The sequence below is a fragment of the Pinus tabuliformis genome, chromosome 3_1 (assembly GCF_031772625.1).
Source record: "Pinus tabuliformis cultivar Carrire ecotype Pingquan chromosome 3_1, CPIR1, whole genome shotgun sequence".
NCBI lineage: Eukaryota > Viridiplantae > Streptophyta > Pinopsida > Pinales > Pinaceae > Pinus > Pinus tabuliformis.
Genome location: NC_142301.1, coordinates 836,995,693 through 837,018,300, shown reverse-complemented (window position 1 = coordinate 837,018,300; position 22,608 = coordinate 836,995,693). Strand labels below are relative to the sequence as shown.

The 22,608-nt window shown below is 38.4% G+C and overlaps 1 protein-coding gene across 1 annotated transcript; it reads right to left on the bottom strand.

Annotated features, from left to right (window-relative positions):
* Positions 1 to 16,233: 16,233 nt before the first annotated feature.
* On the bottom strand, positions 16,234 to 17,924 carry LOC149190100 (pyruvate decarboxylase 2-like). The gene is made up of 4 exons (XM_089410429.1): positions 17,887 to 17,924; positions 17,638 to 17,755; positions 16,907 to 17,095; positions 16,234 to 16,675 (listed from the first exon to the last, which is right to left on the bottom strand). Exons 1-4 carry the CDS (start codon positions 17,922 to 17,924, stop codon positions 16,505 to 16,507), a joined length of 516 nt encoding a protein of 171 aa, XP_089266555.1. The 3' UTR covers positions 16,234 to 16,504.
* Positions 17,925 to 22,608: the final 4,684 nt, after the last annotated feature.

Sequence of the window (22,608 nt, the reverse complement as noted above, 5' to 3'; positions counted from 1 at the left end):
CAACTGGTAAGGTAAGGCTTTAAATCGAAGTGCCCTCTTCTGCCGCATGGAAAAGTGAGATGGAATGGTGTCATGGTCAATGTATTGGCGCACTTCTTCGTACCAAGAGTTGTCATACAAAGTGGGTGGTTCTCGCCCTACATTGTACATGTTGATATCTTGCTCCCAATCATCGAGCTCTTCTTCTTCCTCTTGCGCATGGACCGCTTCTACTACAAGTCTATAGAAACCATAACCCTTGACAGTGTGAACTAGATTGATGTCAAGATCGTACTCTTGTAGTCATGTCATCCAGTTCACAAGTCTATCACCCAACTCTTATTGAATAAGCAATGATCTGACTACTGGGTGTGGCATACAGACTACGCAATTATTTTTCAGTAGGTATGCTATGAAATATTTCACTGCCTTTTATATGGCATATTCTTGTTTATCCACGATAGTATAGTTGATCTTGGGTCCCTGCATGCTCTCACTCTTGAAGGAAATGGGATGTTCGGTGTTCAACTCATGCTTCTAAGTGAGCACTGCAGTGACTGAATTGTTGGAAGCGAAAGTATAAAGCAAGAAATCTTTGTTGAAATCTGGTTTGTACAGCACAGGTTCTTCTGTTATTGCCTCCTTGATATGAGGAAACACATCCTTTTTCTTCTTCCCCCAGTTGTATATTGATTCCTTCTTTATCTTGTCTTGGATAGGTTTAACAATATGTGCATAAGTTGAGATAAACTTCCAGAGGAAGTTGATCTTCCCCAAGAAGGACTGCATAACTTTCTTGTTGACTTGGTGAGCAATCTACGTGATAGTCTGAACTTGGTCCGAATCAACCTTGATCCCACTCTTGGTGATGATATGCCCAAGGAGGTTCCCCTCAAACACTGCAAATACACTCTTCTTGGGATTCAAGGATATCCCGTACTTTCGACATCGCTCAAATATCTTCTTAAGATGGCATAGGTGATTTGACCATTTTCTAGAAAATACTATCACATCATCAAGGTAAACCACCACGCTCTGTCCGATGAGCCCATGGAAGGTGATGTCCATAGCATGCTAAAAGGTTGTGCCTGTGTCTACCAGCCCAAATGGAATTCTTTGATAAGCGAACATACCCCACTTGGTATGGAATGTAGTTTTAAGTCTATCATTTTCTGCTACCAAAATCTAGTTATATCCGGAAAAACTATCAAGCAGATAAAACATTTCTCCTCTAGATACTGTCTGCAAGATTTTCTCCATAGAAGACACAGGGTAGTTGTCTTTTTCTATCCGATTCGAATTTCAGAAATCTACACACAAGCAAATCTCCTCTAACTTCTTCCTTACAGGAACTAATTTTGAAACCCAAGTAGAATGACAAAACTTGTAAATGATTCGAGCATCCAACAACATAGTCAATTTTTTCTGTATGAGGGGTTCAAGTGATGGATGATCTTTTCTGAGTTTCTGCTGAAATGGCTTGACCCCTTCTCTAATCGAAATGATGCGTTGGATTATTCGCATGTCATATGTTTTCAAGTCATCATATGTCCATGCGAATACATCATGGTACTACCTAAACAGGTGGACAAAGGCTTGCTGCTCTTCCATTGTGTAACATGTATCGAGATTCATGAACTTCAAATCTCTATCTATTCCCAAGTTAATTTGTTCGTGCATCAGTGTGGAACTGTGGGTTTTAGTCTTTCTGGGCCCTTTGAAATGATTCTGCAAGTCATATATCTTCTTGATTGAAACCACACCCTTGGGGATGAGGTTTCCTTTGCTGTGATTAGCTGTGTCTTGTAGAGACTACTCATGCATGTCTTCATCTATCTTTGCATCCTTGAAGACATTAGTTTTGGCCATGAAATGCAGTATCTATTCATCATCATCAAAAACATGCAAATTGGTGATGTTATCAAGGATAGATGGCTTATACAAAATTTCAACAGTAAATCTATCCCTAAGCAGTGTCATCCTAATAGCTACATTTGCAGAGCATCTACAGTTACATTGTGCATTATTTGGACAGATATGATATCAAAAGATTGGAAATTAGAGATAAGCCGCCATACCTCTTATTGGTAACTCTCAAGAAGAGGTGAAACATAGTGTATGGTCTTACATATCTGTCGTACCACAATATCTCAATCACCCACCACTTTCAATATAGCAACGTTGAGGCTGAGGGATTTTTGTAAACCCAAGACAAGTGCTTCATATTCGACTGTATTGTTCATGCACTTGAACTCCAAGCGGCTCAAGACTAAAGGTTTTATTTGCCTTGGGTCAATTAAAACACACCCGGATCTAGAGCCATCCAATGTTTGCAATCCATCGAAATACAAGGTCCACAAGCCATTTGTACAAGGACCGCTTGTTGTGCTCATATTTCTAAAATTATTGCTACTACTATTACAGTGTATTGTACAAGTTTCATTTCCACCAGTTGGGAAAGGAAGGAGACCTAACTATGTATCTGGTGGGGTGGGGCTCGATTATGCAAGATAACACCCCAGCTGTGTTTCCAAAAACAAATTGTCGAACATAAGTTTTGCAAAAGCGAATGATTCATTTTGATCATTCAAGGGAGTAACGTTATGTTTCACATATCTCTTCGAAAACACCTGAATTTGGTTGTTTCTTCCCTCATCAAAAACTCATGCATGTCGATTATGAGAAAAACCCAGTTGAGGCTAGAGTGTAGGGACAATGTACTATCAGTTGTCTAATTTATTGAGTTGTAAATATCATGCATGCAATCAAAGAAGGACTTAATTTTTGATTGCACAGTTATGGATGAGGAATTTCCCTTTAAATACAGGCTAATTCTCTCAAGAATTATGCAAATAATTAGAAGCCTAGAGGCTTTGAAATTTGGCTAAGTATTGGCCAAAGGAAGTCATCAGGCGGAGGATAGGAAATACTTGTAAAGGTTAAGCTCAAGGTTGAGCAGAGCATATTGTATTCATCCAAATTCCTTGACCAAGTGTGCAAGGAATCAGGGGCTTGGAGAGCAGCAGAAGAAGCTAGAGATTGGCTTGGGCTTGCTTGTGAGCAGGGATATTGATCATACTGAGTTTTGGGATTGTTGTTGTGAGAACAATAATTGTATTATCATCTTGGATTTCTAATATAATGCAATACAGATATTGGGGGTTTTCAGCTAAGGGTTTCCCCGGATACTTGTTGTGTTATGTGGCATTGATTATCTTCTTCTTATTCATATTGTTTTCATCGATCTATTGGCTTCCACTAGTAGAAAGTAGAAGTATATTATTGTCATGTGCTTCAGTACATTGCATGAGCTTGTGAATCTACAGGAAATTCTACATGGTATAAGAGCTATATTTGTAGAAATTATTCTACATGGTATTAGAGATGGATTTTTTTGGGCCGCGAGTTTGTAGAGTAGATCTGAAAAATTTTGTGCAAAATTTTCACAAAAAAAAATAGTAGATCTAGATTCCTTGCAAAAAAATACCCAAATTCAAAAAAAAATATGGCCGAATCGGAGTTCGGACGAGGGAGGTATCTCTGATTTAAAATCAACCCTTTTCCAGAAAATTTCTTGACGGCGGGACAAATGAAACAGATTGGTGTGCTAGCCAAGAAACTGTATGCACTTGAGGTACAAGATGCATGCAAATTCTTGAGGATAAAGGAAAAGGTTAGATACTTGGTGGTTGAGAGGGAGAGTAAATTACCTCTCAATATGCAACCACAGAAGAAGCAGTCTCAAACAATTGTGGAGAAGCCACAATTGGAGAAGTTGAAAGGAGACCAAGTGGAGGTATCCACCCATGTAGAGACCTCCAGTAGGTGGGAATTTCGAGCGAAGTGGGTAGAGGTAGCACATGCAGCCATACCTCCAAGTGTGAGGTGGGGCGATGTGAAGTGATAGTCCTAAGAGTGCCGAAATTGGGTAGGGTCCATTAAGAGGTTTTATCTCATGGATCGCACCTTGCTACAGGAGACCAAAGTACATAGTAGTAGGAGGAATCAGTGGCGATTGATGCAGTCATAGATCAGAGTGACAGAGGCTAGAGTAGTCATATATTGAAGAGTGTAGAGAAGGGTTGACAACAATGCAAAAAGGTAGAGTCAATAGAAGCGCATAGTTTTCAATCGAAAGAGGCAATAGCAGTCAGAGACTTTGATGACAGATGCATCATATTGATTCACGCTAGAATCTATTTTTTTGTTTCTAGAGTTTTTATAGAAACAACACTAGAGAGAAGTGTTGCATACAGAACATTACAAAGGTCGAGGATCATGATTAAGTTGAATTCATTTCTTGTTGAGAGGGAGTGCTGAAAATAGCAACAAGAAATGTTAAAAATAGAATCCAGAAATTCCAATTTAATTTGTCCTTGAATTAAATTACGAATTAAAATTGTAATTATTTTCTCATAGCAACTTGTAATAGTTAACTAAGTTAAGTTGACTTAGTTAACTTAGGAATTTCAAGTTGGAAGTCATGTATATGTTCTCCCTAAGTTTTAGGGGTCCAACATGAGTTTAATTGTGAGTTGTAATTATATAACTCGGTTTACTAATTTACGTTCAATTAAATTAGTTCCAAACTATTTATGATAGTAATCCTTACCCCATGTTGGTTGGTTTATATTGGGCATTTTCTAATATGGCTCTAATTAATCCAAAGAAAAGACAAATGATATTTGAAATCAATATATGAGGGTTATTGTTCCATTGGATCCATCAAAAGGGGTGAGGTATACAAAGCCTGTCAAAGAAGAATACAATGTGGATGACATTGATAATATCTATCAGATCACAATGAAGGAAGAACAGTGGATCAATCCCACTTCAGATGGAAAGTTGACTTGGGAGCAAGTTAATTCCTGCACTTCGAATTCAGAAGAGGAGTTGGAGAATTGGAAAAACAGATTGCATGAAGTGTCTACAAGGCGATGTGCAAGGATCACTAAAGTAGTGTGCTACATGATAGCTGAGGTACGTGACTGACCTTTATATGATTGTTTGGGTGATGTGAATACTTTCGTTAAAGATTATGAAAGACGAGTACCAGAATGTCAGTGATTGTTAGCTTTGGATCAAGCGCTAAGAGCTACGCCTACTAAATGGTTGGATACGCACAAGAAGAATATAGGAGATTGGAAAAAATGTAGGAGGTTGATGTGGGTAAGATTTGGACAAGTAGAAACAAATCTCACAGACAAGTATGATGGCCAGAATGATCCTAGAGACCATATACAGCTTTGTATGGTAGCTTGGGGAGAAATTTCGTGAGAAGAATGGGTGCATGGCTTCATCCATACCTTGGAAACAATCCCTTAGAACTGGTATTTGGAAATTTAACTTTGACATGGCACTGCTAGCTAGGCGGAGATGGTGAATGGATTTGTGATGACATTCAGATTTGAAGAAGACTGTCCACATATAGATGCAGCTCTAAATATAGTTAAGAAGAAGATTTTTAAAAATGAAGTTTCAGTTATCTGGCAACCTGATTGGGCTGCGCAGATCCAGAATGTGATATAATGTTATAATCTTACTACAGAAGAGGATGAAGATCCTCAAAACATTGATATCAAAGAGTCAAAGATACATCATGAAGTAAATGGACCTAAGATAGAGATGTCTAATATAATGAATCCATTGAAGACGAGGAAGGTGAATATAACGTCAGAAGTGGACCCAAAGTATGAGACCATAGGATATTATTGGGACGAAGACACTGTCAGCAAGATAACGGATTTGTTGCATGAATACCAAGAGTTGTTTCCCACTAAATTTTTAGACATGAAAGGCATCATAGGGGATTTGGGAGTTATGAGGATTCCTCTGAAGCCTGATGCAAATACTGTTAAGCAAAGGCCTTATAGACTGAACCAAAAGTATAAGGAAAAGGTAAAATAAGAATTGGTCAAGACATTAGCAGCAGGGATAATTGAACATGTCGAAGAGTCTGAATGGGTAAGTCCCATGGTAGTTAAGGAGAATATGATGAAAGAGGATCTTGTATTATTATATGATAGTAAGTTTGTGAAGTTCCCGAGAAAATTCAAAATGCATTGGTTAGGGCCATATATCGTCAAGAATATTTCAGATGGTGGTGTCGTTCATCTCATGAAATTGAATGGTCAAATGATTTCAGGATGAGTGAATGAGAGTAGATTGAAGATAAACATGGACGACTATGTCCCTAAAGCTTCGCACTGAATAATGGAGGAAAGAAAGTCTTAGTGCCACCTACAGTTGAAAGTGGGCACAGGACTATAAACGACTCTGCAGGAAGGGACTTCATCGAAGGAAGATTGATGCACGAGACTCAGGAGTATGCGAAGTCCAAGGGAGTTGTGACGAAGAAGGGGTGACTATGCCAAAGAGGAACTCTGACGAAGTTAGCCAGAAATATGATTGTTGGAAGGAAAAATGGCATTGTTAAAAAGAAATTACCGTTAAAGGGCGTGGGAGAAAAGAATTCATGAAGCATAGTTGGATGTGTCTAACCCATACTTGCATTAATGAACCAAATCTAGAGCCAATCAAGAGACTCGAAATTCAAAATTGTTATAAAAACTGCATCCCTCACCACATTTTGACACTTTGTTGCCTGAAGAGATCATAAATTGTGCCTATGTGAAGAAGAACTATTGCATGTCTAAGAGGAGATGGGAAGAGTTGGTAAGAATATTGAAGAAGAAAGGGTTAGTTGGTATCATGGAGTCACAAGAAGGAAATACCGAAAGAGAAAATGTACCTATGTCCCCGATGCGATTAAGGCCACCAAGGAAGGTGTCAGTACAACAGCAGGCGTAGCCACAGAAGATGAAGGAGAAGAGTCCGACTAAGGTCTCAACAGAAGAATTGTGAACATCACTGTGGAAGAAAACACAAAAGGAAGTATAGACAAAGAAAGCGGAGGATAAGGGAAAAAAGCCCATGCAGAAAGGAACGAAACTAGTATAGCAAGAGGGACCTCAGAGGGTCCATGACAGTGAGGAGGAAGTTGAGTTTCACAGGAAGGAGACAGAGGATGTGGAGATTCCCGCTATTCTCCCAGCGTACATGTCACCAAGAAAACCAGGGGCAAAGCAGGTTAAGGAGCCAAAAGAAGAGAAATTTGCTACTTATATGTTGTTGTTGCTAGAAGAGGTTCCTTTTGAAGGAGAAGTGTTGGGGAAGATTCCCAAACTCAAAATAGAAGACTAGGATTTCAATGACAGAAGAAAATATCCACAATTTGAGCCCAATAGGTACCTAAAGAAAGTCCACTACCCAGAGAGAGGAGTTACAAGAGTCGAACCACAACAATGGGTTACGGGAGTGCAAAGAGAAGGAATTTTGAAAATGATGAATGTGCCACACTTCAATCAAAGCCCATTTAGTACAATATATGTGTGACAACTCCTCGCACTGGTGCATGACGATTTCATTTGGTTAGGGATGAGGATAGTGATTGATGTGATGCTTATCAAAAAAATAACAGTGCTACCACATCAAGGAAAGGACCCTGCAGATGAATTTGAGGGTAAAGAAAAAAAGATAAGAGATGGCCTAGATGATGAAAGAAAAGTTCGAGTTAGTAAAGAAATCTTGTGGATATGAGATAAAATCCATCGAGGATCAGGGTGTGCGCTTTACCACACATATGTTAGCGAGGAAGATCATGAGGAAGTGCAGGTTCCTGCAGCAGTAGTGTCAGTGGCAGAGCAGTGCAAAGCAGGGGTCCAGTTCAACTGACCTTCTTATCTATGTAAGGATTTTTTGATGGATTGTAGGGAAGCATAGGAAGAAGGAAAGACCTTCCGCTATGCCTGATTGCTAATTATTATTGTACTTATTGCATCAAAGGAGCCAGAAGATTCTTAATTTCTGACTGTTGAGGTGGATGTAGGAGAAGCAATGAGGTATGCTTTGATATGGTTTATGAAGGAGTCGACGCACGTAACAGAGAACAATATGTTCTTTGTGGTCGTGGTGATGGATTTGCATATGGTGGTGAATCAATATCCTAGATTGTCACCGAGCCCATAAAAACAATATTATCATATAGCGAAGTTTAAGGCAGAATTTTGCAGGGCGTATGTGAAAGCAATGAAGGACCCAACAAAGACATGACATCCATTTCCATACCTGGTAATGGAAGATGATCTCCTTGCGATAGTGCAGGATTGGACGAAGGAATGGATGACTCCACTTGGTGGAGTGGTTGGAGGAGATGGAATAGAGAAAGGTGTTTCGCAAGGTGCGGGTACAAGTAAGAAACCTGTTTTTGAAGAGACGGAAGAAACATAAGGAACGAGGCACGAACATGAATAACACCATAGCGATGAATAGGTATCAGAAGATTCTCCCTTTGTGATAAAAATGCAGCCAAGAAAAAAGCAGAAGGAAAACAAGAGTAAGGGCACAATGTCACTTGTCTTCACTGATGGGGACATCGATGAGATAACAGAGAAGATCCAGGAGATTAACACAGAGGCCTGGGATAATATTGATGATCGTTGCAAAGCGATCTTGGCTGAGGTGCAGCAAGGCATCGCAGAGCTGAAGGCGTTGCCACAAGTAGTGAACCAACCAGAAAAGGTAACCCAACCATCACAATAAGAGCAAAGATTGGAAACAAGTTTTGGAGTTAGGATGCTACACGTGCTAGCTGGGGCACTAAATTTTGAAGAAGCAACAGATAAAGAGCGAGCCAAGGCATGGCACAACATGTCATTGCGCTACTCCTCCAGGAGCTACATGAATTTCATCAAGGAATCACCATAGAGATGCAGGAACGAGAGCAACGTATGTCATTGTTGAAATAAAACGTAGAGTCAGTGAAAGCAATGATGCAAAAGGAGTTGAAGCAACTGGCCAAGGAAAGGGAGGAAGAAATGTAGCAATGGGAACAGTTGGAGAAGGCAATTGTTGAAACTTGCAGCAAAATTCCAAACGTGAAGGTCCGCGATGATGAAGCACCAACAGAGAAGGTTGCGAAGCTTGCCCTTGTGATCAAGGACTCAAAAAATGTTATGGCCAAGTTAAAATTTGACTACGAGGTGCAGATATCAGAGCTGCAAATAAGGTTGCAGCCAAGTATGCCACCAGATGTTCAGGAGAAGAGACAAAGGGACCTTAGTGTCGCGCTGAAAGGAATATCTCAGACAATGGCGGATTGTGGGAAGTTGCTCAACAACACAGTGTAGATTTGGACCTTGCTGTAGGACGATCCAAACGTCATGAAGATTCAGGAGGAACTACAAGCCAAGTAGAAGTGGTGCGATGAGATCTTGGCAGCTGTCAAGACCTTACCAGTCTTGTAGTGGTTTGCTAGCATTTATGAAGGGAAGAACCCCTAGCTACAAATGGATGATCTACAGAGGAAAACATAGATCCTACAGGAGAGGACTCAGTTGTGGCAGGAGGAAGCCCTACAACTTTCGCAGGAAGTAGAGGAATGGCTGAAGGAATTGAAGAAAAGGGAATCAGATCTACTGCAAAAGACCGCTTGCCCTACTATAGAAGCTTGTTGAAGGAGGCGCAATAGGAAGAAAAGTTGATGGAAAAAATGTTGCAACAGTATAATGGAGTATACAACAACATTGCATCGAAGATCAAGGGCGTCGAACTTGAGTGACTCGGAACAAGTCATGGGTGAGTGTTGCGGGCCTGTTGAGCATGTCCCAACTTGGTCCAAGTTTTGGGTAAAAGACCCCATGAAAGGAGCAGACCGCACAGAGCTAGCGAAGATATATTCATCGCGTGGATTTTTAGGGCTTTTGGGATGGGATAAAGCCCTTATTTTGTAACGAGTATCAAATATTAGTCCTTGTTTGTGGATCCATGGTATGTGGACCATGGTTTTTGTAAAGATGAAATGTATTTATGGATGTGTAATACCTTAGCGAAAGCCAATAGTAGAATCTTAATGATAGAAGCATAAGTGAATCTATGTTTTCGCCTCTGTAGTTTGTAGTTTTGGAAAAAATTTCGTGGTTGAGTCCACGAAGACCTTGAAGACTCTGTAGGTGAGTGCGGAAACCACCTGTAGCTAAGTGCGCGGGTCAGAGAATTGAATGTAATTGAAGATCTGTTTGAAAAAGAAGTTTGGCAAAGTATTGTTCCTATGTATATGTTATTTGTCTACCGTTATGTATCTGATTATGTACGCTTTCCACTAAATTATGCGAAGACCTATAAGATATATTGTTATGTGTTAGAGTTTATGAGTTTCTGTAAATTAATCATCTGCGTGAAGTTCTTATGCATGTGAAGTTATAAAATTGATATAAAGTAGAAGTAAATACATGGCACCACTTCGCGGGTATCCCTTTGGTTGCAGAGACCTAGTTCTCCAACCTCCCATAACTTCTGTGGGTGAGATTGTGACTTGCTTGTGGGTCATTTCTAAAAGGGCCGGTAGTTGAGGGTTTTGTTGGTGTAAAGAACTGTCTAAACCTGGGTCAAGCCCCCTCAAACCAATAGTGACTCACCCCTCGGTTATGTGCGTGTGGCCCTCCGACTCATCCATATGTGTTTGGTTAAACACGCTCATCGCTCAAGTTCATTTTTTCAACTCCCCCCGAATTGGTGGGTTGTCATAGGTGCTCGTCCAACTCGAGGCCCTGACATGGGGGGTGCCAAATAGGCCCCCCTTGTGTAAGGGTTTGGGGGCTATGCTCTATGAGCAAATTTAGGTTGTTTTTTTGTTTGTTTTTTGCTTATTTTCAAGGCTTTTCAGTCAATAGTTTTTTTTCCCATTGTATATAATTCATGTCTAAAAATTTAATTTGAATTAATAAATTAATATTTTAATTGTCTAAAATCTTATATATTGTATTGTATTTTAATAATAAAACTAATATGAGGAAAGTTAGAAGTGTTTCTAAATATTTATGATAGAATAAATTTATAAATATTATATATGAATGCTATTATTTTGTTTTCTATTTTACAAAATTTATTTACGATGCTTATGATTTCTTTAGATACTAAAGGTCTAACTATTACATCATTTATTTTGTTTGTTAGTTTATTTTTTTTTAATGCTATGCATAAATGTTAAAAAATCTATAATTTTGATATAGTATAATTTACCTAATAATGATGATGGTGGTTAACGTCCACTGAGACCAAATTGGTCTATCGGACCTATAATTTCTTAATTTCTGATTGTCTGGCTCCTCGTCTTCCTTGGTGAGATTGGTGATGCAGCTTTCTTTTTCTTCTCTACAGTCTTCCAACTTTCTTTATCTTGCATCTCCTTCATATCTTCTAGTTCTTGGGACATTGGTGTCTTAGCTTCGCGATCTATTATGTTCGTCCTTTTGGAGATAGTCGGAGAAGAAGTTTGGTCTAGGAGATCTGCTTTGCTATTAAATGAAGATTTATTTTGCGCGTTATTCAAAACCTCATAACTGTCGATGCTTGAGGGGTTGTTGAGTTCACTCTTTTGTTGTTGGGCGAGGCTTTCCCCCTGCTTGTCTTGAGAGTTGTTTCTATCTTGCCCGATTTCTTGTAATTCAGAGTTTTCTCGAGAGTATTCTTCTTGGATGACAGTGTAGTGTTCTTTTTGTGCTCCTTCCCACCATGTAGATCTGTGGTGATTTTTTCTAGCAAAATTTTTCTGGGAGGCTTTTGGGCAATTTTTGGCTAGGTGGCCTGTCTCAAAGCAAGATCGACATCTGAAGAGGACACTTTCGTAATCGAGTTTCTGGTTCCACACATAGTCTTTACTTGTTAGGTGTATTTCAGCTGGGAATCTGATGTTGAAGTCCATTTCCACACAGATGCGTGCATACGTGGTTCTGGCATATTCCTCTGTTTCTGGGCACCTGCAGTAAAATTTCCCAATTGCATTTCCAATGGCTTCTAGCGAAGAGAAATTCCAGAGATGCAAGGGTAGGTTTGGCAATCTCACCCAAACTGGTGCTGAGGTTATGACTGTTGTTGAGGGATCGAATGATGGGTTCCATGGCCTCATAAATAGCCCTAATTTATCCCAAAACCAAGGGCTGGAATCTAGAATACATTGTCTGCTTTCACGGTTTTCAAAATCTACTATAAAGAAACCCCTAGCACAAGGGTAGATATTAATTGCATCAGGAATTAGAGGCTTCCATACCTCTGAAATCCAACTGTGGAGAGCTGTTAGCCGTGGCCAAAAACCATTGAATCGACATATTAGGGCACTTTCAGAGAACTTCAAAGCCTCATCGAGTGAAGCTTGGACCACCTGGATAGTGGGAGCTGGGGCTTCACTGACGATATGGGCAGGAGCTGGCCCCCCAGAGGTGGACGGAACTGAACCAGCAGCTATTTTCACGAAGCTGGGAGCCATCTTGTTCTCCTTAGCAGGCGAGGGAAGCAAGACCGGGAATGTATATTAAATGTGCCGCAAAGCCGCAGATCATATCATGGCAGATCTGAAAGCCGTAGATCCCTGCAGATCTGAAAGCCGCAGATCACCACATATCTTCGAAGAGAGCGCGTAATATAATATCCACCAATGAAGAATGCCCGCAGATCTTAAAGCCACAGATCACCGCATCAAAAATCTTCACCGCAGATCTGAAAGCCGCAGCTATCCTCACTCAGAAGGCGATCCCTCGGAAGTAGCCGCGCAACATCGGGTGGAAGTTTCACATGCCTGCGAAAATAGAATCCCGCTTAAGCGAAAACAGAGAAGGGCTAAAGCCGCATATCACCGCCGAAAACAGAGAAGGGCTGAAGCTGCAGATCACCACTGAATGCCGAAAACAAATGACCGCCGAACCTTATAAAAAATCATTATCCAAACCTAATGTTCATAAAACATTGCACAAAGTAATGTTCAACGGCAATTAAATAAGAAATAAAGTGTGACTGATAACTTTGAAAAACAATCAAATAAGGAAAAAGTATGACTAATAAGTTTGAAAAAATAAATTAAGAAAAGTGAAAATAATTTAGGGAATTTGTAATTTACAATATGTTTACGAGACAAAGGCTGGCCCTTAAACATTAATTTAGTGTTATCATTATAATTTGCACAGTGGATTGTTAAGGAAATGAACTATGATCAGGTAGAGGGAGACTGAATAATTTGAGAAAGGTCCAAAGAATTTATAAATTTATTGCCGCTTGTTAGATTTCGTCCCTGGAGTGTAGAATTTCCGCTCGAGGTAGACCTTTAATTTCCTAAAAAAATGTTTTCTCTTTCGTAAAAAGGAAAGGCAAGCCAACCAAAATTCCTACAAGTGGTCAAAGATGAGATTAATGGATACATTGGACTAGATGCATATAGAAATAAGATTAGGTAACAATATTTTGGATGTGGGGAATTTACCTTTTTATGGATAGGATAATTATGTTATGTCTTGTTTTATTTAGATTGATGGATATTTTGGTTTGTTTTTTTGTCTGTTTGGGAAAGCCCTACTATATGGGATCACTGTAAGTATATGTCTGTTTAATATATAGGATAGTGGATACTTTTTCTTTACTGCAGCCTGTTTGGTGGTGATGGGATAAAATTGAATGTCACAAAAACTAGAGGAAAAATCTATAAAGAGCATATATGTAATATGTTCACAAACAGATATACTGGTTTATACTTATTTATATAAATGTAGTGTTTTTTTCTTGCTTATAAAAAACAAGCCACCTTGATTTTCCTATAACAACAACAAACAAGTGCTGCATGCAGCGGGTAGTCCTTGCCTATATAACCGAAAAATTAGCTAGTTGCCGATGCCAACGTTGTTGCAAGTGTGTGACAATTGTTGCCGTTGGCAAGCACTAATTGGAATGACGAGACTTATTGATTTTTATACAATAATGAACTGACAAGGAGGGACGTTGGTGCTGGAACCGAGAAAGAAAGAAATGGCAGGTCAGGGGACTTTTATTGCTAAGATTAATGGCGTGCATCGTTGGCTTGCATTACTCACTTGGGATTGCTCGCTGGTGCGAATCTATTGCTAGCTGGTAGGCTGCATTGTCCTGGTTATAATTTGTGTACAGTTTCTAGATAGATACAATATTGTTCTATATTTTCCCTGCAAGATGAAAAACAGAGCAAGCAACCACGACAGAGACAACATTAGCAAGCCCAATCCAGTTAGGTAGTCATCAGACTTACGCAGATCACAATGGATTTTTATTCCATGTATGGATCTACAATAAGTATTGAAGGATAAATCTCAATGATTTCTTATCTCATGTAAGTATAATAAAACACTAAAATCTTGGGCATGACTTATTCATTCTGCAAACACAGAAACCCCTCTATAAACTCAATTAAGTGTGACAGAATAAGAATGAAATTACCTCGAGCGAGTTCATGGCTCTGCTGTCTATAATTTTGAGAATGTTACCTTCAGGCAACAAAATTAGCTTCATTATGGTTAAAGCTACCAATGAAACCACAACATTACAATATCAATATGCTAGCAGCGATTACACAAAGTAAATTGAAAACCAAAACATCTAATTACAAGTACAGAGCGCCGAGCGGAGGCAACCACTATGTTATTAACATTAATGAAATCTTGGCAGTCGAATTTGGATTTCAAAATGTTATCAAAATCAACGCAAAGGATACGCAGACTTTAGAATTACCATCATATAAACCCGTGTTATATCATATGCACAAGTGCACAAAATGATCAGATTCTGAGTTTAGATGGGTTTCTCTAGTGAAGACGAAAAATCAATTTAAAGAATTTAAAAGGAACAGAGAATGGCATTTTTTTTTAAATTGCAGATTTTAAAGCATTTTCCGAAATTTGATACACAGGGATCTAGGAATATTCTTGAAATTTGAAATAAATAATTTTATAACAACATTGCTCATAGAAATGTTCAATTATATTATATTATTCCACAGCTCTCATATGCAGTACCTTCGTATGGGCTTCCAAATATGGTAGACTTCAATTTTCTCCAGGTTGTGAAGAGGCATACAAATATGACAAACTTCAAGCTTCTCCAGATTGTAAAGCGGCATACAAATATGCCAGACCTCAAGCTTCTCCAAATTTCCAAGAGGCATGCAGATATGGAAGAATCACAGATATGGAACATTTCATGCATCTCCACATTTCAAAGAGGCATATAGATATGGAAAACATCAATCTTTTGCGTGTCTCCAAAACACATACTTTATTTGTTTCCGTTATATGATCATAATCGCATGTGAAGCCTACGCTATGGAGAATGAGCTGAATGTTGAAGGTATTTTGGTGTGCTCAGCCTAAGGTATTCTTGTGTGCTCATCAAAATGAGCTGAATGTATTCTGGTGCACTGCACTGAGGAGAATGAGTTGATCTAGGCAGAGAGTTAATATCTTAGCATGAGGAATTGTTTTTGTATTGTTTTGCGTTTTTAGCAGCAGGTGAAGGTGTTTTCGTGTTTTTTTAGCAGATGTGAGACTGCCATATGGCTACCATGCCAATACCCATGTGGACAGTGAGTTACATGACACCTTTTCAGATCACAAAAAGTTTGATGAAAAAGTTTGACACGTGGTTCTTACCAGAGACACGTTATCAACTGCATGAACCAAGTTGGTCAAATGGGGCCCGTTCATCGGACTACGTGTGGAAGTTTTCCATTAATGTTTTATTTGGGATAAGTTTCAGCGAGAACCGGCACGCCCGATTTTCATCTCCTTGCTAATCAATAAACTCTGTTAATGTTCGTTGAATCTTGAATTGTCCGTCGAATCCTAATTACATTCTTCCGAGAACAGCGCTGTTGTTGTCCGTCCGTTAAAGAGAAGACCGAGAAGCATCTGAGAGTGCGACCGTTATATTGACGGAAATACTGGCAATAACGGCGAGTCTGTTGGCGTTTCAGGTAATTTTTAATTGGCAAAATATGACTTATTTTTCATGGATCGCTATGTGGGCACTGTTCAAAACCATTAGAGTCGTGCTAAAACAGCTTAGCGTTTTAGGTAATATTGGAGTTTAGCGTTTCAGGTAATATTGCTGTTTAGCGTTTAGGGTTTAGCGTTTCAGGTCGTCTTTGCTTGAGGAATTATAATATAAAAGAAATTGAACAGGAATGACCTATCAAAATCCATGGCCAAGTTATTTGAAATCTCTGCACAGCGAATGTCTAAAGCAGTTGTTTGAACAACATTGTTGATGTATGCTTGCGAATCAGATGAAGAACATGGTAACATATTGGACTATGAGCATTAACCATTAAACTTACCTCACTTGGAGCGATTCTCACAGTCAATCATGTGTTTTTTGCAGCGATTCTCACGCATACAGATCATCTAGATCAAAAATCCATAACCAGAAATTTTGTTATTTTAATTATATTGCAAAAATAGCTCCGACTAAGTTTGACACTAAACACTAAGCATGCTAACCAGTCACCAAAAAGTAGCCCTATGTTTGTGACCACAACTTGACCTCGGATATAAGAAAGTAAATTCAGATATAAATAATTCGAACATGATCCTATAAGCCAGACCAGAGAAAGAATGACATCTCAGACATGAGCCGCAAAAAAGTGTTTCCAATTGCTAGTCTTTTCAAAGCCTCCCTACTGAGGATTTGGCGGCCTGTTGTTTGCTGCCGAGACTCTGGAACCCCACTCAAGCAACTCTTTGCTTGTATCATCCTTGTGTACAATAACTTCAATGAAGCATAAGCAATCCTTTTTGGGTCCTAGGGCAGTTTTAATAGCCTCTACAGCCTCTTCTTCCGTCTTAACCTGCACAGAAAGAAGGGGTGTTGTTAAATAACAAAACAAATACCTGGTACAGAGTACTTAGGCATCTTGCATTTTCTAGGGCTGAGAAAAAACAATGAAAAGCTAACAATAACAACAAAATTGCCATGATAAGAATAAAAAAGAGAGGAGTAGATTAAGATCACCAATCTGATACAGAGTTTTGACCAAGTAAATGTAAGTCCCAAAGTCTACAATAATGTAAAAAAATACCTTGGCAGTCCAGCATTTCCCTTCACCGTTATGAATGGCGTCTACTAAACCAGTGTAGTTCCAATTCTTTATGACATTGTATGGGCCATCATGTATTTCAACTTCTATAGTGTATCCTCCATTATTAATCAGAAAAATGATAGGATTCTGCCCAGTTTGAATCATAGTAGACACATCCTGGACTGTCACCTGTTGAAATAAGGAAGAATACATTTAGGGATAAAAACTTACTGAGCTGAGAAAAAACGATGAAAAGCTGACAATAACAACAAAACTGCCATGATAAGAATAAAAAAGAGAGGAGTAGATTAAGATCACCAATCTGATACAGAGTTTTGACCAACTAAAGGTAAGTCCCAAAGTCTACAATTATGTAAAAAAATACCTTGGTATTCCAGCATTTCCCTTCACCATTATGAACGACATCTACTAAACCGGTGTAGTTCCAATTCTTTATGACATTGTATGGGCCATCATGTATTTCAACTTCTATAGTGTATCCTCCATTATTAATCAGAAAAATGATAGGATTATGCCCATTTCGAATCATAGTAGACACATCCTGGACTGTCACCTGTTGAAATAAGGAAGAATACATTTAGGGATAAAAACTTACTGATTTTTGGACAAAATAGATAACCCGAAGGAATTTAATATTTCAAATACAGATTCATTGTTATTCATTAAATAAAATATTACAGAATTTTATATAAAAATCCTTGCATCTGCACCTGAAAGCTTCCATCACCAATGCATGATATTAAACGCTTCTCTGGCGTTGCTTGAGCATATCCCAGTGTTGCTCCTACAGACCAGCCTATCGATCCATACTGCATTTGGAACTCATACCTGCCAAACATACATATAGCTCAACGAGCAAACAGCTGCAAATATAGAGACAAATATACTTGCGAACAGAGCACCATGAGAGTGACAAATAGAGCAGCATAATAGAAGGTCCCTCTCATCAGAGAACAAACATTTCTCTTTCATCACTCATTGCTGCCACTCCTGCCATTGCAGACTTCGGCTCTGAAGCCTATCCAACAACAGTCTCACCGGAAACCTTCCTCCGCAGATGGTAAAGACTAATTTCATATTGTGTTTGGTGGCAAGAAATTGAGAGGCGGTGGTAGCCAGCTACCTGAGAGGTGGCAGACGGTGGTAGCCAGCTGCCTGAGAGGTGAGAGGTGGCAGCTATATAATAAACTTTGCATGCGCCTAAGTTTCATGTTTGTCATCACAATTTTCCAGACTTTGGATAAAATATAACTTGTCACCACATTTTTACATTGGTATAAGCGAAGCCTGCAATAAGAGGTCCTTTCTTGCCTAGCCAAAAACCTTCGTTAAAATTTTAATAGACGAAAATTGTTATTCTAAAACATTGGTTAAACGATGATAGCACCAAAAGAAACATGGTCAACGAATGAATTAATGCGCAGTCAACGATCTATCGATCACTATAGTCCCATGCAGGGACTAATAACTGCCCTGGGAACCTGATCGTGAAGTTACAGCTTACGTGTTGGAGATTATTCGTAAACATTGCTCTCGTTGTTCACATCAATGTTGGAGATTTTTCGTAAACATTGCTCTCGTTGTTCACATCAATTTGTTCAATTTTTTATTAGCAGAACAATGGTAGATTTAAGTATGGAGGTGTTTTTAGTGTGATTTTTTGGACTTTACGGTGTAAGAATTTGGTGGAAAATTTTGAGGCGAAATCTTAATTTGTGTTATTTAAATTGGTATTTTAACTGCATATATAGATTCAACGCCATGAAAAACCCCTAAAACACTTCCATTGTGCAGAGATTATCATCAAACTTATAATTTCAATAAATTCTAGTCAGATTTAAAAAAAATTAAACCACAAAAACCCACCAAAAAACTTCAAAAAATCTCACTAAAAACTAGTATGCTGTCCCAATTCTACTGTGAGTTTTTACTGTTTAGTTATTCCATTACTGGGATTGAGTGGGATATCTTATAATATTATTATAACATTGCAATTTAATCCTTGTCGACAACGATTTCCCAATGAGATTTAAAATAACTAGCAATTGTCCCAAAAGGTACAAAGAGAGGCCGATAGGATTATTAATTTGGAATGGTAAAATTTAGTAGCAAATATTGCAGAGGGAAATCTAATGATATTACAGAATGAAATCCCTTCCTATTACAAGTAAAACTGAGAAATTTCATATACCACAATACAAGTAAAACTGAAAGCAATCTTGTAGAGTGAAATCCCATCATATTATAAAATGAAATCTCATTATATAGGATTTATTAGGGTCATTACAGAGAAAATTAGCACAAGTGGAGAGCTGATTCAGAAGGTATGACATGGACTCTGTAGAGTGAATCCCCGAATCTTGTAGAGTGAATCTCATCATATTACAGAATGAAATAGAAGTCTAAAGGATTTATCAGAGACATTACAAAGAACACTATCACAATGGAGAGTTGCGTCACAAGGCAAGACATGGATTCTGCTTATTCACCACAGAAACTCTTGTTGTTGAAGATGAGAAGCAGCACAAAAGTAAGCCATTCCACAACTACTACAAACTTACAACAATATTAACATCCTGCAAATATAGAATAGCAGAAATTCTTCACTAAACATGTTAGTAGCACACTGATCATCTTGGCGGTTGGAGACAGAACTGGTGTTGAAGCTCTCTTTCCTCACAAACCCTGCAGGAGCTTTCTTGTCATAATTCTGAGTACGAAATTTGACTGTCATTTTCTGCATCTTTCTATTTATATACATTGTTTGAACTCCTGTACAAAATTTCCCACAAAAGAGAAACAAAAGATATTACAATCATATTGTAAGAGAAACAAAAGATATTACAATCATATTGTAAGAGAAATGATCTGGCTACTAACAAATGAAAACCAACATGAAATGATGATTCAAGCACTACAAAGCTAAATTCTAGTTTTTAAAATACATTCTGTATTAACTGCGTGTGGGCATTAGACTGTCCTTGTACAGTGACTTAAGCTATTTGGCTAGCAAGAAATGAAAAGAATTCAAAACAAAGATGTTATTACTAATCAAGTTTGACACAAGAATAGATATGCATATTAAGGGACACAGCCACCTTTAAAGGAAAAGAAACCAATAATACTAAGATCCCCAGATATATATATATAACAATAGTGTGGAGTTATTTCAACGAGGCTTGTCAAGGTAATCCCAGCTATTGTGGATCATGAGGCATTACTTTAAGAGACAATTACGAGATCAGTTTCAAAGAAGAGCTGTAGGAGATGGATCAAACAACAGAGCAGAACTTTATGCTTTTTGGTAGATTCTGAAAATAGCAATAGACAAAGGTTTAAATTGTCTACAGGTGATAAGAGATTCTAAACACATTGCAAAGAGGTCAAATGGAAATTTCAATCAGGAAAATTTGCAGCTGGCCCATCATTGGACGGAATCAGAGAAGCAAGGAAAATTTCCATGTCATTATCCTTTCAGCACGTTTGCAAGGGATAAATATGAAGGCTGTTATATTGTCCAAGTAAGCACTGAGGATGCAGAACAGATGGATGGAGATGATTGAATACACCATCTGGACCTTCTCATTCAATCTATTTCTAATCAAGCTATTATAGTAATGACCTTTTGGATGGCTGTTTTGGAAGCAGTGTGTTGTAAAATTTCCATGTTTAAGAAACTGATCGTAAGTAGTTTTCTCTGGTGTCTTGAAAAACCTGGAGGATTGCATTAGGTGAAGGCTTTTGAAATTTCTTAAGAGTTCATGTATGGCACAACACACACACATATATATGAGAGCACTGGATTTATCAGAGGGTTGGTGAATGGGAGATTGCTGAAGAAGCTGTGGTCTCTTTCCCAATTTCCCTGTGATCCCAGTTTCTGTGGGAAAACTCTCAACATCCAATAAAGATTGCCAACTACACTCAAGGGAATCAAGTTTTTCTTAAACTCTCAATGAAATTTTGTTTTTTCCTTCTAGCAGAACCCTCTCATTCAGATGTGCTTTTGCATGCTGCAATCTAGAAAAACTTCTTGTCACTTTCATCGTGCCAAAACATGAAGAGTGTAAGTTTCAGACAATAATATAAAAAGATTTTGCAAACAATTTTTGTCACGTTTATCAAGCCAAAGCATGAAGACTCTAAGCTTCAGAGAAAATTCCATCTTTCAAATTAAACAACATAACATTACAAAACATGCAAGTCCAGAACATAAATTTTTTTAAACTCACAATTTCATTACTAATAATTGGGCAAAAGTTAAAACATTGCTTCCTGGAAGAGGGCACATATAGATATATATTAAAGAAAGGGTTGACACGGAAATAAAACAGAAATCTCTGTTTTTAAAGTAGTCTTAAGCATGGAATACAATTCAGATTATTTTTTCTTGATGACTACCGACCCTAAAGAGAGGGGAATTAGTTTAAAAACGTTTTTCCTGCTGGAAACCACATTGAGCTAGCACAGAATCCAAATACCAATTAACTCATAAAGTCACATTTAACTTCAGATACAAGGCATCGCACTAGATATATGGAAGCTTATGTAACAGAAACTACACATAATGATCTGATCTTAGAGAAAAGCACAACTCAGCAAAACATAGTATGTAATTGTACCTCAGCCAAGGAATTGTGCAGATTGAGCTCCTCCTCAGTCGCTTTTTGTAGCTCATTGATTGATGATTTATCATCGTCATCATCTGCGCAATCCTCTGCCATGTTGTACCTATATGCAACCCATGAAAGCATCCATTTAGACAGACATTTATATTCAATACAAATCTATGGCTTGGTGTATAAAGAAAGAAAAGTCAACAACCAGAGTCGTAGGTTGCAGTAGAGAAACTGAAGGCCTTGTATAGTTGGGCTGATGAGTCCTCCAGAATTTTTCAGGGCACCGGGAGGACCACCATCCAATGTTACTATTGCACTTGTAAGGTTGGGAGGTAGAGTAGCATTTATGGGTAAAGTAGGTGATGATCCCACTGGTTATCAAATGGTTCTCACAATGAACAAGGAACATGTCCAAACTCGTGGTGTTAAATTTGATCCTTATGCATCCACAACAGTTCCCTACACGAAGGTAACCCGTCGGGAAGGAAAATTAGGAATGGAATGTGTCAAACCATGTGCAAAAGATGGTTTTCACATTTCTGATATTAACATCGACATATTGAAAGAGGTATTCTTATAGTCATCCACACAAAATGTATACTTCTAACTACATGAAGGTAACCCGTCGGGAAGGAAAATTAGGAATGGAATGTGTCAAACCATGTGCAAAAGATGGTTTTCACATTTTTGATATTAACATCGACATATTGAAAGAGGTATTCTTATAGTCATCCACACAAAATGTATACTTCTAACTTCTTCCTTTTTTTCGCAACATTTTCCTTATCTCATGTGCTTGATTAGTTTCCCTTTTATATATTTGACCTTTCCCGTTTTTTATATTATTTTGGTTTGGTCCAATTTTTTCAATCATCTTACAGAAGCAAACTGCTTTGTAATCACTATGTGCTGATAACCACAGGCTGGAGTTAAATGCTCTTTATCTGTGACTAAATATTTAAACTTTTCACGCAGGCCAGGAAGTGCTTTGCCTAGGAGACTAACAAGTGGCATAAGGACTCATTCAAACCCGTGTTCATGCATAATGCATTGTTTTTAAAG

Excerpts from the sequence above, each read along its gene's own strand:
- LOC149190100 (XM_089410429.1), bottom strand. The coding sequence starts at position 17,924 with ATGGCAGGAGTGGCAGCAATGAGTGATGAAAGAGAAAT. Across the intron at positions 17,756-17,886 it reads ATGAGTGATGAAAGAGAAAT|GTATGAGTTCCAAATGCAGT; the intron begins GTTTGTTCTCTG and ends TATGTTTGGCAG. Across the intron at positions 16,676-16,906 it reads GGAAATGCTGGACTGCCAAG|GTTAAGACGGAAGAAGAGGC; the intron begins GTATTTTTTTAC and ends CTTTCTGTGCAG.